The 18,264-nt window shown below is 39.0% G+C and overlaps 1 protein-coding gene across 5 annotated transcripts in view; it reads left to right on the top strand.

The window, feature by feature from the left end:
* The window catches only part of ZNF407 (zinc finger protein 407), a 455,442-nt gene that overhangs the window by 26,643 nt on the left and 410,535 nt on the right, over positions 1–18,264 (top strand). For all 5 annotated transcript variants that reach the window (XR_011379296.2, XM_008261471.5, XM_089304977.1 and 2 more), the window contains exons 2-3: positions 922–5,617; positions 11,627–11,741. Coding sequence is in view for 4 of the 5 variants with exons in the window: in XM_008261471.5 (XP_008259693.4) it covers positions 982–5,617; positions 11,627–11,741 (4,751 nt within the window). In the remaining variant the exon portion in view is untranslated. The remainder of the gene's footprint in view (positions 1–921; positions 5,618–11,626; positions 11,742–18,264) is intronic.

Raw genomic sequence — 18,264 nt, 5'->3', positions numbered from 1 at the left:
GAAATTAATGATTGACACCTGGAGTAGCAATGGCTTTTCATTGGCAAAAGAGTTTAATTGTGAATGGTGATAAACTGGTGAGAATATGTGTGTTGTTAATTGGGATCTATTTAGAAAAGTCTTAGTAAGGCTTTTGACTTTAGGGAAAAAGGAAGAAGTGACTCTTGAAAAATTTTGTTTCTTTAGCCTTCCATTGGGAGGCTAAAGAGGTAGAAGGACTAACCTCCAGACTTGTCTCAGCAGTTTTGTTTTATTCTGTTTTACAGATCAGGAATTTACCAAAGCATAATTTGAAAAGGGTTTCTCTCTCTCTCTCTCTCTCTCTCTCTCTCTCTGTGTGTGTGTGTGTGTTTTAAGTACCAAACACAAATATACTGGCTTGGAGAATTGGACCTTGAAATTTTTTGCAAACTGGTTGAGAGAGTCATAATTTTGTATCAAGGATGCACAGTACACATTCTTTTAAGATTTATTTATGTGAATGGCAGAGTAGAGAAAGGGGGAAACAGAGAGAAAGACATCTTCTATTCACTGTTTCACTTCCCAGTTGGCCACAATGGCCAGGCCTAGGCTAGGCTGAAGCCAGGAGCCTCGAACTCCACCTGGGTCCCCTGCGTGGGTGGCTGGGGCCCAGGTCCTTGGGCCATCTTCTGCTGTGTCTGCAGGGTGTTAGCAAGGAGCTGGATAAGAAGTGGAGTGGCTGGGATTCAAACAGGTGGAGGCGTAACCTGTTACACCGCAATGCTGGCCCCCACAGTATTGCTTTCTGAACCAGTAATGGGTGTTCCCAGAATCTGATTTCATACTTTTTATTGGCTAATGGCACGATATTTCTCTTGGCTAATATATATTTCAGATTCATACTTGTATGTGTGTCTTTTCTTTGTCAAAGTCTTAATGCCGTGTTTATTTACTTCACAGATTATGTGTGTCAAGTGAGCCACCTGCGACACAAGGAACATCTTCAGCACTTTGTTAATAATGGATTCTGAGAATAAACTTGAGAACGATGAGGGTGAAAATGTAAACAGAGAAGCAGAAGACTTCAGAAACAGTCCATCCCCAAAGGAAGACTGTGGGCTCGTTTCTGATCAGAGAGCAACTTCCTCTGGGAATTTCACAAGCAAGAGAGGTTTTCCAGAATCTTCCCACTTGGACAGTGTCATCGTGGAGGAAGGCGGACATGGGCGTGCTTCCAAAAGAATGAAATTAGAGGAGGCAGAACCCCTTATGTCTGGAGAGCAGGGCACTCCTGTGGTAGAGGCTGCCGAGCGCACGGTCCCCGACGTGGGTGTCCCTCCAGCCGGGACGGCGCAGGAGCCCCTCCTGAATGCCTGTGCAGAGGGAGGCGGGAGTCTTCCCGGTGCCTTTTCCTCCGGTGATTTAAGCGCTGTGGATGCCGTTTCTCTAAAAACAGACGCTGAAAAAAAGCCTGTGCAGGAGATGGTTTCCCTGGATGCGGAAAGAGAATCCCCTTCTCCCCTGAAAGAAGTGAGTGTTGGTTGTGCTGTTGTAGCTGTAGACAGAGTCACCAAGTGCAGCAGATGTGGCCGTTTGTTCTCCTCTCTTTCTGATTTGGAAAAACATGCTGACTGTCTCAGACCAGCGTCTAAGGAACATACCTGCTGCCAGTGTAGCCACCAAGCGGACAGCAGCTCTGCTGTGCACCTGCACTCCAGACACACACATGGGCCCCAGAAGGTCTTTTCCTGTGATCTTTGTGGCTTTCACTGCGTGGAGGAAAACCTGCTGAGTGCACATTATCTTGGCAAGACACATCTCCGGCGCCAGAACCTTGCTGCTCGTGGAGGCTTTGTGCAGATTTTAACAAAACAGCCGTTTCCTAAGAAAACGTGTACCATGGGGACAAAGACTGTTCGAGCAAAACCAAGAGCTTCTAAACCAATGACAAAGAGTAGCGATTCAAAAGGGTTCCGGAATGTTGCGAGCAAGTTTAAAGATTTCAGAGGAAACGTTTCTAAGCAGAGTGGCAGCGGTAGCGAGCTCCTTGTTGAAATGATGCCCTCCAGAAACACTTTGTCAGACAAAGTAGAGGTCGTCGAAGGAAACATGACTTCCCTTGGTATAACTCGAAATCCTGAAAACCAGGGCAAGAAACTAGGAGGCTTAGTAACCTCAGAGAGTCTCTTAGGTAAATTGGAATCTACCAAAAACACTCTGCAGGCAGCACATAATATCAGTGCAGCCTCAAGGCCAAGACCCGACCGGAATGTTCTAGTGCTAGGTAGCAGCTTTCGAAGACGCAGTGGCACTTTCAGCTTGAAGGGTCAGGCAAAGAAAAGGTTTAATCTCTTAGGAATTAGTAAAAGAGGTGCAAGTGAGACTCAGAGGATGTATGCAAGACACTTTAAGACACAGACGAAAACAAGTGATGCAGAGTCAGTGCTCAAGCATGTGGATGTGAGCGACAGTGTCCAGAACCTGTGTGTGACTACCTCAACCCCCCAGGAACTGACACAGGACAAGAGGGACTCCCCTCTCTTGGGCCCCGTGCAGCTGGACTCCCTGACAGTGAGACCGGCCTCTGACTGTCATGGGTCTACTTGTGCAAACAGGACAGACTTGGGAATCCATATGAAAAGGTGCCACGCCAGAGAGACAAAATTCTGCTGCCAGGCTTGTGACTTTTCCAGTGTGTCGAGGAGGGACTTCGATGAGCATTTGCACAAGAGCCAGCATCAGCAAACTGCTTCTGTCCTCAGTTGTCAGTGTTGTTCATTTGTTTCCTCGGCTGGAGTAAATCTCAGAGACCACATGAAGGAGAAGCACAGCATGAGTGTTTTTTGTAGCCCTTGTAATCTGTTCTTCTTGTCCGAGAAAGACTTGGAAGAACACAAAGCAACTGAGAAACATATGAGTTTGTTGGTTCAACGAAAGACTTCTCAGTCATTCAACAATGATATGGTTTTACAGACTTTACCGTTAAGTACATTAGAATCAGAAAACACAAAAGATCGTTTGAATGAGTCAGGAAAAGCAGCTCAGGAAGAACCTATCAAATCCAGGGTAAGCCATGGAAATGAAGTTAGGCATTCGAGTAAGCCTCAGTTTCAGTGTAAGAAGTGTTTTTATAAAACCAGATCGTCCACTGTTCTTACAAGACACATTAAACTTCGGCATGGTCAGGACTATCACTTTCTTTGTAAAGCGTGTAATCTTTACTCCTTGAGCAAAGAGGGAATGGAGAAGCACATTAAACGAAGCAAGCATCTTGAAAATGCTAAGAAAAATAATATTGGCTTAAGCTTTGAAGAATGTATTGAAAGGATATGTATAGGCGCGAATGACAGAAAAGAAGAGTTTAGTGTTTCTGGAAACGGGAGGACTGAAGGCCACGTGGGTGTGCCGTCACAGGAACACCCGCCTCTTGAGAAGGGCACGCTGACCCCTAGGGAGCTCTCGCAGCCCAGTGTCATCACCAAAGACGACGAGTTCACTTTGACCTCTACTCCAAAGAGAGGGAGACCCAGAGGTCATGTCTCGAGGACATGCACACACTGTGGTCTTTTGGCCTCTAGTATTACCAATTTGACTGTCCACATTAGACGAAAGCACAGTCACCAGTATAGTTACTTATGCAAAGTGTGTAAGTATTACACTGTCACTAAGGGAGATATGGAACGTCATTGTGCCACTAAGAAGCACAAAGGACGAGTAGAAATAGAAGCCAATGGAAAGCAAAGTTCAGATATCATCGTTGGCCCTGAAGGGGGTCATCTTGAACCCTGCAAAAAGAACACCACTTCAGCAGTGACGACTTCAGATGAGCAGGCTAGTAAGTCAGCTGAGGCAGAGAACTCTGCTTTAGAAAAGCCAGGAGATCATGGAAATGCAAATGAAGTCGAAGTTGAAAGTGAATTTCATTCTTTAGATGGGGAAGCTATTGACAAGAAGGGACAAATATCTTTAGAGCCAGAAGACTCTCTCCATCAAGGGGATGTTACAGGTACGAGTGATAACAAATGTCTACACTGTGAGTTCAGTGCTCACTCTTCGGCTTCTCTCGAGTTGCACGTAAAACGGAAACATACAAAAGAGTTTGAGTTCTATTGCATGGCGTGTGATTACTATGCAGTAACTCGTAGAGAGATGACAAGGCACGCAGCCACCGAGAAGCACAAGATGAAGAGGCAGTCCTACCTCAGCGCTTCTCATGTGGACGCGGGTTCTGCAGAAGTGTCCAGAAATATCCCCGTGCCAGAAGAGGAGCCTCGGCAAAACGCTGAGGAGTTTCAGTTAATCTCACGTCAGTCATCTGATGCGCTGAAATCCGGAAGTGGAGCAGGTGGCCCTGTTTCAGATGAGCGTGCGGACTCAGACATGTCTAAAGTGCTCTGTGCTCCTGACTCTGTGGAAACCGAGGCTGGGGAAGAGTCCACGTTCAGTGAAGACCATTCCTTTTGTCAGGCTTTCCAGCAGCCCCTTGACGGGAGTAAAGTGGTGAAACCTGAAGAGATGGTTTCCCTTAATATTTCTTCCAATTTTGATTCCCCAAGCAGATTTCAAGATGAAAATTCAGGAAGTTCTGTTTTGAATTGTGAGACAGCAAAGAAAAAGCATGAAATGCTGAATGATATTGCTGATGCCAGTATGCATTGTGAGGTTGATGGTGGAAGCACGGGAGATAGTGGAGGCCAAGTCCTGCCCAAACACCTGAGTCCTGGGGTTCTGGATGGGGCGCACGCAGCTGAGAGCCCTGCCCCTGTTGTGACGAGTGTTACAAGAGAGCAGCCTACGCTGGACGGCAGTGGCCGAGACACGGTTGGGTGTGCACATAGTTTGGAGGATTTGAAAGGTGTACAAGAAAATCCTGTTCTGGAGAATAAGGGAATTCTGATGAATTCCCAGCATGAAACTGAAATTGTTTTGGAAGAAGACGGCCCTGCTTCTGATGGCACGGTTGAAAGTAGTGATGTTTATGAAACTGTAATCAGTATTGATGATAAAGGGCAGGCCTTGTGCAGTTTTGGCCGGTTTGATTCTTCCATAGTACGAATAAAGAACCCTGAAGATGGTGAGTTGATCGAGCAGTCTGAGGAGGGTCTGGTAGCAGCAGGGGTGAGGATCAGCGAGCTGCCCTTGAAAGACTGTGCTCAGGGCCTGAAAAGGAAGAAGCCTGAAGGCAGTTCCTTTGGCGAGTCCACACGGATTCGTTGCGATGACTGCGGCTTCTTAGCAGATGGACTGAGTGGACTAAATGTCCACATAGCCATGAAGCACCCTACAAAAGAGAAGCACTTCCATTGTTTGCTGTGTGGAAAGTCATTCTACACAGAAAGCAACCTTCATCAGCATTTGGCTAGTGCTGGTCATATGAGAAATGAACAGGCTAGTGTTGAAGAGCTCCCGGAGGGAGGGGCCACCTTTAAATGTGTCAAGTGTACAGAGCCCTTTGATTCCGAACAGAATTTATTTCTACATATCAAAGGACAGCATGAGGAATTGCTACGGGAAGTGAATAAGTATATTGTGGAAGACACTGAGCAGATCAACCGTGAGAGAGAGGAAAACCAGGGGAATGTTTGCAAGTATTGTGGGAAGATGTGTCGAAGTAGCAATTCAATGGCATTCCTGGCACATATTCGCACCCATACAGGTAGGTAAAGCATGTGGCAAGCCTGTGTGAATCTAAAGTACAAATGAATGATTCCATCTGGACGTTCGTTCCCAGCCAGATGCAGAGCCCCACTGCATTTTCTTGTTGACTTTGCTCTAAGTTCACATTTCACTGCTCTGTGGTATTCCAAATGTGACAACCCCTTGTTGACACCTGGCATTTCTAAAGGTGATTCCTGAGGCAGGTTAGTTGACAAGTGTCTGTGAATTTTCTCAAAATTCTAGTCCATCTGATGTCTTCAATAAATGCTTGTCTCTTACAGCTTTCCAGTTGAGTTTCAGTCCTAATTATTTAGTTTTCCCAAGTATGTACTAAATTAAGTGGTACTCTGTTTTCAAAAGGCCTATTAAAATTTTTCTTACAATTGCAGGGACTTAAAAGTATTTATTGCCAGATATTTTATATCCAAAATGTAGCCTCTAGGCAACAAGATTCTATCTGCAAGGATCAAAATTAGTCAGCACTTTTTGAAGTTAATGGGTACTGGAGATGTGATTTCCTAGAGGTAGCACCAGAATTAGGTTCTGTGCTCCATCACGTTTAGTGTTTCATTTTAGTGTTTCATTTTAGGTAGAAATCTAAAAAAAAACTTTTTTTGGGTGGAAAATGCATAAGCTACTGTTCTAAATTTATGTAAAAATTCCCTGCACTGTTTCTGTAAACCTGCCATACATTCTTTATTTTAAATAGACAGCTTTTCTAAATCATTGTGCTATGCTTAGACAAGTTCTGTCTCCATGGTTGAATTTATGAGTGGATTTGAATAATAAATTCACATTTCAATGAACATATTTTCATTAAAACTGTATGGTTTATTTTACTGTACTTTTAAATAATGGCTTATTATTAAAGCTATACTTTAGATTCATGCAGTTTTTGAAACTTAGTGCATGGTTACAAGGAGGGAGACAAAAGAATTGAAGCATTATTACTAGTTTAGGATGATTAAAGATAGATGGAAGTTTTTCCTGAGAGTAGCACGGCGACCTGCATAAGATTCATGTAGGTAAATACAAACATTGTACTTTTGATCCCAGCTCTCCTATGGAATAGAACTGTTTCGGGGGAATAGTCTAAATGCTTACTTGTTTGCTTTATGGGTACGTCTGTCAGTTCCTGGTTGCAGTTTACTTTCTGAAATAACAGGGTTTTAGAAATTATGTTTATGTACATGGAAACTATGCACTTTCTTAGTATGCTCTCTTAAGGCAGATAAAACTGAATAAAACTAGAGGAAGATGCTAATGGAGCTCTTTTTAGAATTCTTTATGCAACTGTCTGGTCAAGACATGTTGCTTATAATTGATGTGTCCATTACTTGAATTCTCTTGTAATTATAGTCAATAAGTCTTGTAAATGTGTTAAAGCTCACTAAAAGCATACAAATTCAAGAACAGAGTAAGGCTAATAATTTAAAATAATCAATGTAGGCATTTCAGCACTTAATTTCCCTTGTGTGTTGATAGCTGATCATTCTTAATCCATTAAGATTTATTTAGTCGTTTACAATGCAAAATAGGTTTGCACTGGTCACTTGTGCCATTTGAAAATGTCCACCAGGTTAAGTGCAGAATGTAGTCCATTAGTCTTCCTTGACTATATGTATTAATTGCATTTAAAATCAAGTTAATGTGGATGTGAAAGTGAAGTAACTATCAATATGTGACAAAGTAACCCTACTTATATAAGTTACATCATTGATTGTAACATTTAGTAAAAGTTAGCATACTTTAAAAAAATCTTGTGTTGGCCTTATCAGCAAGTACATTTTTATTGTGTTTTGAAGTACTAAAAAGAACACCATTTCTGAGTACAAAATACCAGTCTACCATTTCCATTTTGCAAGTCATTTTTGGGGGAAGTTGGTCTTGAGCTTTTAATCCAGAGATTTGTCTTCGAGCATCTTAAAATGAATTGCTTTCCTGAAACTTTCCTTATGTCCATGAAAAGCAATGCGTGGTCTGTTATTAATGATTAACTGGAAAAGGGCTTACTCTTCCAATCCCTGTTTTCATATTTTGTGATTTACTATATGTTTTATATAACCTTTTCTTCCCATCCTTAGCAGGAAAAAAAAAAGGAGCAGTGTAGGAAACAAATGAGTTTGGGTGATCAAGAATTGTAGGAAAAAAGCATCCCAGGTTTCCTCATGCTTTTCTGTTCTGAAGCCATCTCTGGGCTAGGGCTGGGAAGTGCTGTAGCTCAGCAGGGAGCCGTTCAGGGGACTAGGAGCCTGAATTTGTAGACTTGAAGCACAGGGAGAACGGGAGTGACTTCCTTCACTGCTTTGGTTCCACACCCCACTGTAGTTGGCCCTCAGTGTAGTTTGTTGAATGAATAAGTGCATGAGCAGATGGATGAATGAATGGTGTTTTCAGAAGTTTAGTGATAATTATAGAATTAAGGCTAGGGTGGAGAGGCATTAGGTGATGAGTAATGTGTGTTTTATTCCATTCTTTTAAGAACTGAGCATTTTTGGTTTTTATTTTGCATGTTATTATGCATGGCAGTTAGCAATAAGTGATAGCTGAGAAATGCCCCTTTAGGTCTGAGTGAAGGCTTTGTTTTTAGTCTCTGGAGTTCTTGTTGTAAAATAGCTAAGATATGAGACAGAGAGCCTTAGTAAAACAAGAAAACCTTCCAAGGGTAATGCTGTTTCAAGGAATGGAGCTATTTAAAATGGTACTGAGGCCGGCGCCGCGGCTCACTAGGCTAATCCTCCACCTAGAGGCGCCGGCACACCGGGTTCTAGTCCCAATCGGGGCGCTGGATTCTTTCACGGTTGTCCCTCTTCCAGGCCAGCTCTCTGCTGTGGCCCTGGAAGGCAGTGGAGGATGGCCCAAGTGCTTGGGCCCTGCACCCCTTGGGAGACTAGGAGAAGCACCTGGCTACTGCCTTCGGATCAGCGCGGTGTGCCGGACGCAGTGTGCCAGCCATGGCAGCCATTGGAGGGTGAACCAATGGCAAAGGGAAGACCTTTCTCTCTGTCTCTCTCTCTCACTATCCACTCTGCCTGTCCAAAAAATAAATAAAATAAAATAAAATAAAATAAATAAAATGGTACTGAAAGTTTGTGATGAAAATACACCTGAGAGAAAAAAAATTAGAAATACCTGGTGTTACTAATTTTGTCCCAAAAACACCCTGGCTGGATTCATTTTGGAGTCTGTATAGCAAGCTTTAGAATGGTAAGGTAACCAGTTGGGGAGAAAAGGACAGGTTTCCTTTCTTACACAGAGAAGCATTAGCTCAACTAGTATTTGAACATTCCTTTTGTTTTTCAAATATTTACTTTTTATTTATTTTTAAAAGATTTATGTATTTTTTTATTTATTTGAGAGGTAGCGATGCAGACAGAGAGGGAGAGACAGAGAGAGAGGTCTTCCATCTGCTGGTTCACTCCCCAACTGGCTGCAATGGCCAGAGCTGGGCCAATCTGAAGCCGGGAGCCAGGAGCTCCCTCTAGGTCTCCCATGCGGGTGCAGGGCCTAAGCACTTGCGCCATCTTCTCTGCTTTCCTGGGCCGTGGTGTAGAGCTGGACTGGAAGAGGAGCAGCCAGGACACGGACCAGCACCTGTGTGGGATGCAGCGCCGATTTTTCCCGCTGAGCCACAATACCACCCCCAAGATTTATTTTTTATTTATTTAAAAGACAGAGTTACAGGAGAGAGAGAGAGAAAGCACGAGAACGAGCAAGCCCAAGACACTTTCCATCCACTGGTTCACTCCCCAGATGGCCACAACGGCTGGGGCTGGGCCATGCTGAAGCCAGGAGCGTCTTCTGGGTCTCTCACATGGGTGTAGGGTCCTAAGCACTTGGACCATCTGCTGCTGCTTTCCCAGGTGCATTAACAGGGAACTGAATCAGAAGTGGAGCAGCTGGGTCTTGAATGGTACCCATATGGGATGCTGGTGTCACAGGCAGAGGCTTAACCTGCTACACCATAGCACTGGCCCCTGTTTGAAGTTTTGTTAACACACAAAGGAAATAACATCATGTAACCTGAAATCGTACAACAAATAGTTAAGGCCTCAGTGATTCTGGGTAAAGCAGTCAACAGGGTAACTCCTGTAAGTGGTGTCAACACACCATGGCATCGATCCTGGTGACTTACAGGAAGTAGAGAGTTTCACTAAGGAACCACCTCCAGTACATAGACAATGTCACCCCTCTCCCCCACTGTGTCCAGGCCCCTGTGGTGGCTGTGTCACAAGAGGAGGAGCTAGTCCCAGTAGAGAGTGCCCAGAATGAAAACTCAGATCCCAGAGAGAGCTGCTGTCCATTCACCAAAACCAGAATGGAAACCTCGAGAGTTTCCTTTGTTCAAAGTCCTGATTATTATGGTTAGTTAATAAGTTCCTAATTACCCTATTATCTTTAAAGGTAAATTGTAAATTGGTTTTCCTCAGTTGGTTTTGTTTTGGCAAAAGACTATAGAATTCTTTGCATAGATACCATATTCCAAAGTAGTGATAGACTTAGTTTTATCACAATTATTTAAATAAACTGTAGTTTCTAATATGATTGATAGAATGTGATTTCTGTAAGCTGCAATCTCAACTTGCTTTTGACATTTAAACATATAAACCTGACTGGATATAACCATTCAGGTGCTAAATATATTTTAAAGCTACTTCTAACAGTAGAAATGGAAGTATTAAGAGATCTGGCTTCATTGTCATTGAACTGTGAAATATTCAACCTTGTCTCCCTGTGCTTAGTACTGTTGACTTTTTTATTTCTGTTGGAAGATTAAAATTAAATGCTTCACTTTTTTTTTGTCAGCTTTTGGGAATTAAATTGAAATTTAAGACTCTAAAATTTTTTACTGAGTGCTTCAATTTCAACAGAGTATTCTTGGAGGATTTTTTTTCCCCCAAGGGCACTGCACAAAGGTTCATTGATAAAATATGATTTATTATAATTTTTTATTTGAGTTCTTTTTGTATGTTTATTAAAGCGCCCATATTTCATATTCTATCCAACCGTAATAGAAGATAGGTACTAAATATGATATGAAAAATCTGGAAACATTGTACTGATTTTAAACTATGATTTTTTTCAGAATTTTGATTCATTTATTTGCACATGTACTGCTGAGAAGATTCGAAAATATTGTGTGTGTGTGTATATATATATATATATATTTTTTTGTTGTTCCTTAACAGTGTTACCCTCTTTGAAGTGGTTAGATATTATCTAATAGTATGTTCCACTTAGAACCTTACTTATTACTCTGACAGTAAGTTTGTTATCTTTGAAATAATTTTATTTTCTCATTTTTGGTACAGTTTAATGTTATTTCTTTATGAAATGACTAAAAATTTTATGGCTAATATGCCTGTTGTGTTGAAGTATTTTTATTAAAATCAATAGTGAGCAGGATGTCAATATTTCTTTCTGGTTTGCTAAATCACAGAATTTTTATCAAAAGTACAGTAACTTATACACTACATGTTCATACCTTGTATATTATTAATGTAGTAATGTGATAGATCATTTAGGATATATCCAGAAAAAATCTGGGGTGCCATTAACAAGAATAAATGCAAAGCTGGAGAAATATGAAGAGTTGGCCACTGACAATATACCTGATGATAAATATAAACATGCCGGAAAAATCAGCTCCCTACGTGCATTCATGTCTTTAAAATGCTCCACTCTGCGTGTTGAATGACTTTCAGAGATATTTTTGTGACTTGTAAGAAAAATACTTAAAATTATTTAGTGCATTGCTTTTGCTTAGTACTGCTCAACAATGTCACTTTGACTTACTTTGTTATTATCAAAAAATAAGAAGACTCACTGAAACAGTAACATCTCTGGTCGAGTAATTATGGAATCAGTTCTATTTGAGTTATAGATGAATGCAAGTATTCCATTTTGGGCACAGAAATCCTTAGTTAGGTTAAAGGTATGATTTAAGATTTGGCCTTCACTTTTCAACTATTGGTAATGTATTCAAATTCAAATCATATTTACTCAGGATCGAAACCGTTCAAGTGCAAGATATGCCATTTTGCAACAGCTCAGCTTGGAGATGCCAGAAACCACGTGAAGAGGCACCTAGGGATGAGGGAATACAAGTGTCACATCTGTGGGTGAGTAGTGGAGCAGCTCTGCTGTGTGAGCCCGGAGCATGTGCAGGACAGCCATTGTTTCAGAATTCAGACTGATCGGAGGAAGAGGGGCTCAAATTATGCATGCGCATCCTCCTTTCCATTGTTATGGTAAATTCCTTAAATACAGTTATGACATTCCTCTCCCACTTCTAATCCGCACTAAAGATGAGCAATTTTATGGGCTACAAGGTCAATTTGAACCTGTAATCTGTAAATTGACTAAATTATAGGATGTTCATTCACATTGCCAGAGAGAACTATAAATTCTATTTAAAGACATAAAAAATACATAATATAGCTTTAGGATGTATATATGGTTTTTTTTGGTATATTGCTTTAGTTTTAATTACATTAGTGGGTCTTTGGATTCACTGGACATATTCTGTAAGAAAAAAATTCAAAAGATTTCATTTCAGATGGCTAGTTACTAATGACAGCAGTGATGATGGGTGAAAAAAGCAGTGTATGATATGTTTTTGTGTAACTTTATTTCAGTACTTGTTTCCTTTTTAAATTAAATGAGTCTTTTCTGTGAAGAATCATTCACAGTGTTTGTCACTCAAGTGTGTTGCATTTAAAGAAAGTGTTGAGGTGTCTTAATGCAAAACTGATTTTGCAGAAATGTTTTAGAGGTTTTAAAATGCTATAACATATGGTATATCAAAGGACATTCAGAGGTGGATTTTAATACCCTAATTCTGATTAAAATATATTTTAATGTTATTATATTAGGGAAATTAATAAGTGCATCATATAAAAAACATTTTATGTGAAACTTGAGAGATGTGCCGTTCTTACCATTAATTCACAAAATACTGTAGGTTCAATTAAATCATCCAACGTACATGTTATAGATTCTTTTTAAGTAGATGGTTCTTCTGGTTGATACTATTACATAAATATTTTTTAAAGAGGAACAGGCTCTGCCTTTGCTGGACAGTACCTCTTTATGCTGGGGTAGAGTTGCATTTTCTGACCCTTAAGATAGTTTAACAAATAACTTTGCAAGCAGTTTTATTAACCATGGTCTGTGATTTATTCATTGGCAGAATTGATGGTTCAGTGACTTGTAGCTAAAGTAAATGAAGATGAACCTTTGCCCTAAAGCCCTCTGAAGATCACTGGGAGAATGAGTTTTGTTACTGGTGATTTTAGCTAGAAGGGTCAAGTGCCAATGGTTCATTTTAATTGCTGTAGGCCTTAGAATTGTAAGATATCTCAGTTGTTGTTTTTACTGTGTGAGTTATAGGAAAGAAGGCCCTGATGCTAGAGAAAATTTGCTGTTAGGTGCCAGTAAGCCCTTTCTTTCTCGTTTCTGAGAAATAAGTAAACAATTTTTGCATATTCTGTCAATGACAATCTAATTTCATTCATTTTTTTTCTTGCTAAGACACTGGAAAGAGAAGAAACTTTCAGAGAACAGTTTCTGACATATATACAATAAATTATTGTATAATTTGAACAATGTACACTTTGCTTAGCTAATTGCTTACCTCATGCAATTGAAATGTTGCCCTAATAGTTGATACATTTGGTTCCAAAGATATAGAATTATAAATACACATATGTTGAATTTTGTATTGGTGCATAAGAGAGCTCTGTGTATGTGTAGAACAACCATTCTGGATTTCAAAATTATAACTCTTAGAATTATGGTGGCAGTTGAGTTTCATCTTACTGTGAAATGATACTTCTCTCTTTTTTAAAAAATCAATTTTGATTTAAAGTTTACATAGCAGTAATTTTCACTGGTTAGATATTTCTGAAATGAGCAGAAAGTTGCCATAAACTGAAGAAGGCCTGTTGATCTGTGTAGTTGAGACAGAACAATAATGAATCAAGTAGGTCAGTGTTCAAGAAAAGGCGTCAAAGCTTGTTCTGTATTTCATGTGTTTCAAATGCATTCGACGGGGTACAGGTTAAAGTGGAAAACAAAAAAATGCAAGGATTGACTCTCAGGTTTATGTCATGAGGGAACGTTGGTATGTTAACATCACTGACAATGTCAATTCATTATCATTGATGGCTCAATAATCTTAGAAATGCTCACTGGGCCTATTAGTTCCTGAACATAAGCAGCACATGCTGCATTTCTTCATTAGCTTTAATTGCTGTAAATTTTACCTTTTACAAAATCATGCTTTAAAAGGTGAAGTGATCTTTCAGGAACATTAACTCTGTAATTTTGTCACAAACAGAAGGTTCTACCCTGTGTTTTCTTTTCTCCAGTAGTTAATATCTTAGTCTGTCTTTTAGAATTTTATTGATGACCTCTTCACTGTTTGACTTTAAGAAGTTATTTCTCAAATAGTCCTGATTGAGTTACACACACACACACACACACACACACTGATCAAGGGAAGATTCTTTAAAAGTGAAATTATTACAGTATCAAATTCTTGGTTTCTTCACAACCTCTGTTTTCTTGAAGAAAAACCAGTTTTTTTTTTTTTTTTCCATGAAAATGATGGAAACAGCAAATAGTATGTTTTGTATGCTTCGGATTATTTTATTGTTTGACCTCTCTCTCTCGTCTTCACATGAGAGGATTATAGGTGCTTGTAAACTGTGTATCCTGTTTTTCACTAAGACTTCGTTTTAGGGTTGGTTGTTTATTGGCGACTCCCTTAATAAAAACTGCCTTTTAAACATTTTTTTTCACTTTTACTTTTGGAGCAGTTTTAAATTTACAAAACAAAAACCATGAAGTAATACAGAGTTCCTAGATACCCCTCTCCACCCTCCCCTGTCGTTACCATCTTATGTTAGTATATTTATCACAATCTATAAACCACACCCAGCATGCCTTATTATTCCCATCTCTTGTTAGAAAACTCTATTTGTCACAATTCATGAACCTCTTACATTTTGCTGTCTGGACCTATGTTGATTTTTTTTTTTTTTGAATCATGAAGATCAATTTTAAATGTTTTTCTCCTCCCTCATTGGCAGATCTGAGCTATAGTATATTCTGAATTTGTTAGTTTGACAAAAGAAGTTAAATGTGTTAAATTTCTGTTTCTTCGGATACTTAGGACTCAAAAATCAGGACTTAATGTATTTTACCCAAAGTTGATCTGCTGATATCATGGTAAAATTTTCAAAAATATTATCGCCTTGCATTTCATGTTTTAGGTATTTGTTACAGATGACTTCATTTAAGGGCCATTTATTTTTACTTTCACTTTCTGGAGGTGCAGTTTTTTGAATCGTAGAGTTTCTTAGTGTTTTTCTTAACTGCTTGTAATCAAGAGAGGGATTTTACAGACTGTAGATATGTTTATAATGAAGCATTTGATGGATAGTTATCATGAAAATGTATGAACCTGACGTGGGGCTTAATGGAAGGAAAATGGGAGATAATAGAAAGCATCCTTATGTAAAAGTTAATAATTTTATGTTTGAAAATAGGCCACAGAATATTTTTATTAAATTCATGATCTCTACCTTTATTTTTTTCAGTAGTCAAGAACTTAAAAATCTCAGTGACTTAAGAAAATCATTTTATATACTGTGTTCTTTTTATGTTCTCTTAAATTTGTTTTCTCTGTGTATAAAATAGTGCATGTAATCCTTTTAATAATAGTATTTTTGCTGTGCTTTGTGGTTTAGTAAATGCATTGATTGATGTTCAGCTTATTTGCTGGTCTTTATAGCTTTGAGACTATTTAGCTCATGTTCATTATCCCCACTTTGCAGATGGAAAATGTAGATTCTAAACGTTTTTACTGATGTATTTAATTGTCTTCCTAATAACTATTCTTTTTATTTCTTTTTGTTATATTTCCTTTTCTTCTGTTTCTGATTGACTTTAATCTGTATTTTTCTCTCTGTATAAATATAACTTACCTACTCTGCACCACTGGCCAGTTTTATTTTCTGTTTTTGCTCAGATTTGTGTTGTTTTTAAAAAATTACATTCAGTGTTTTACTTTCATATTCTGGTAATTACTCTGTTTTCTAATCTCTCTGTTTGATTCTTCCTACTTTTAAATAACATTACTATTTTGCCACCACTCTCCTTCATGTATTGATAATTTATTGCTTTTACTTGAATGGTTGCAGATTGAATATATTTGTGTGATAGAAATAGTGCCTCCAAAATAAAGATTATATCATCTTTTATTAGGGGTAAAATTGATGAATTTAGGTTCTTGTTCTTCAGCTCTAGTTATTTTAAGAGTTATCTAAAACCAGTAATTGGCCTGTGATTTCAGTGAATGCAACAAAAGATATCTAAGTTTTGTATGTCATCTGCAGAAGTGTAGACCCCAAGATGTGCTTGATTTAGGGATTGCATTTCCCTGTGTGTGGTCTTGGTTTCTGTGTACAGTGTTAAATAATTGTATAGGATTTACTTAGGAGAGAATGAGAGTATTTTCTGAATGTATCACCTCTAGATTTGTGAGCAGATCCCAGGCATTTCTGAGTTGCATATTAATGTACTTTTGAACTATTTATTCCTAGTTGGTTTAAGAAACCTTAAATAGAAAGTTACTAATGCAGTAGGTGTGTGTGTGTGTGTGTGTGTGTGTGTGGCACTACCTAGTTTTGTGCATTAGAAGGGATCTCTATGTAGATGATTATAATGTCACTTTCTGACCTTTGCAGCTTGAATAATTGTAAATCATTGCTTCATAACGTGTCAGAGAATGTCTGTACCAGGCAATTAAATGGCAGAATATAATAGACCAAATTATTGCCTGTCATGTTTTCAACAACACAGTTAGTATTTGAGTTACACTTAATCATTACGTGCATTAGCAACTTCATTGGAATCCAGCTTCAGGCTGAGCATGAAATACATTACATTATTTAAACCTCTAATGGTACAAGTCATTTATTTGTGTTGAAGTGTACAACATGCAGAGTTTCATAAAGCAAGGAACACTTGAGAGCTTAATTTATCCAAATCAAAGTCTAAATGCAGATAAACACAAGTGGCAAAAATTAGTAATTTTTATAGGCTGGAAATATTTAAAAATACATGGTTGTGGGTAATTGTAGGCAGCAGGAATAAATTAAAATCACTATTTTTAGTCTGCTCTGAGAACTAAAGCTGTGTGTACCTAAATCATTAAAAGCACCATGGAATTACATTTTTAGCTGAACAATTAATTACACCCATCATATCCACAGATGTATCCAAATAAAATAAGTGTTTGGTTCAGCTGGTTGTTCTGGTTAAACAGATATAGATAGAAAAAAAATTTGTTTTACACCATGGCATAAATTATGCTTGTAATAGTATTGTAAAAAGCAATTAAATTAAAATTAAAATACTCTTATTATAAAAGGTACATTACATATTTTGTCCATATAATATTTTGCTTTTTAATTTCATTTTTGTCCTCAGCGTGAAAATCTTGAAATGCCATGTAATTATTACTGTCTTTTCCTGCCATTTAAGAGTACAAAATTAACATTATTCATTTATTCTTCTGATGCTAAAATACTTGAAATGCATTTTAAATAATGAATAGTCATTTAAAATATTTTAATATATAATGTCATATGTCATAATTTGAAAATCCAAGAGATGTTTTGGTTTTCATAGTCAAACAAAAGCTGACTTTCTCAGATAGGATTCTAGCACGTTTTCCAGTGACCTGTTTTGTAAATTCAGGAGGGAACTGGGGATGAGGCTGGGGTGATGAAGGGAAGACTGAGGGAAGCCATCCCAGCTCTTCTTGCTGTGGGAGGTGTGCTTTTGTGACTGCCAGACCCTACTGTCCTTTTTTGGTGGTAGTATTCTTTCGTTTTTGCCACAGAAGAATAGGATCATAGATTTATTCCAAGGACAGCAAATATGATCAACCTCCAACAAAATTAAAATAAAATAAACACCATAATTTCTTGGTGTTGCAGCTGCAAAATAGGCCTTTGTCTTTCAGTCTTCTCAGGTGAAACAGTGCTGTTCCTGTGACTCAGGTTGTTAATTTGTATTTAAAAATTCTGTTGTGGTTCTCAGTATACTTTCACCCTCCTAATCTGCACAGTGGAATACAGGAGGGTAGCCCCTCTCTGGCTTCCTTCACCTGTTCTTTGATTTTTATCCTTGTTAGCCTTTTACTACCTCCCTCTTCCTGTTAATGTTTGTCTTTAAAATTTTTTGTGTGTTTATTTTCACTTTATTTGAAAGACAGAGGCAGAGAGAGGTCTTCCATGTGCTGGCTCGCTTCTCAAATGCCTGCCTGATCCAGGTCTCCCTGGTGGTGACGGGGACCCAAGCACTTCAGCCAGCATCTGCTCCACAGGGCACACAGTAGGCTCCACAGGGCACACAGTAGGCTCCACAGGGCACACAGTAGTGGTAGGTTAGATCAGATGTGAGAAGAGCTGGGACGTGAACATGCACTCTGACGAGGGATGCAGGCATCCAGGGGATGTCCCAACCACCATGTCAGATGCCCACCCCTGTTAAATCTTTGCTGAAGTCCTGTACTAACTATGTAGAGGTTTTGCTCTTGGATTTGTTCAAGAAGTGGGTAGGAGGGGTCAC

Source organism: Oryctolagus cuniculus, chromosome 10 (assembly GCF_051225735.1).
Source record: "Oryctolagus cuniculus isolate XC-2025 breed Fujian yellow rabbit chromosome 10, ASM5122573v1, whole genome shotgun sequence".
Classification (NCBI taxonomy): Eukaryota; Metazoa; Chordata; class Mammalia; order Lagomorpha; family Leporidae; genus Oryctolagus; species Oryctolagus cuniculus.
This window is presented reverse-complemented; position numbering and strand designations above follow the sequence as displayed.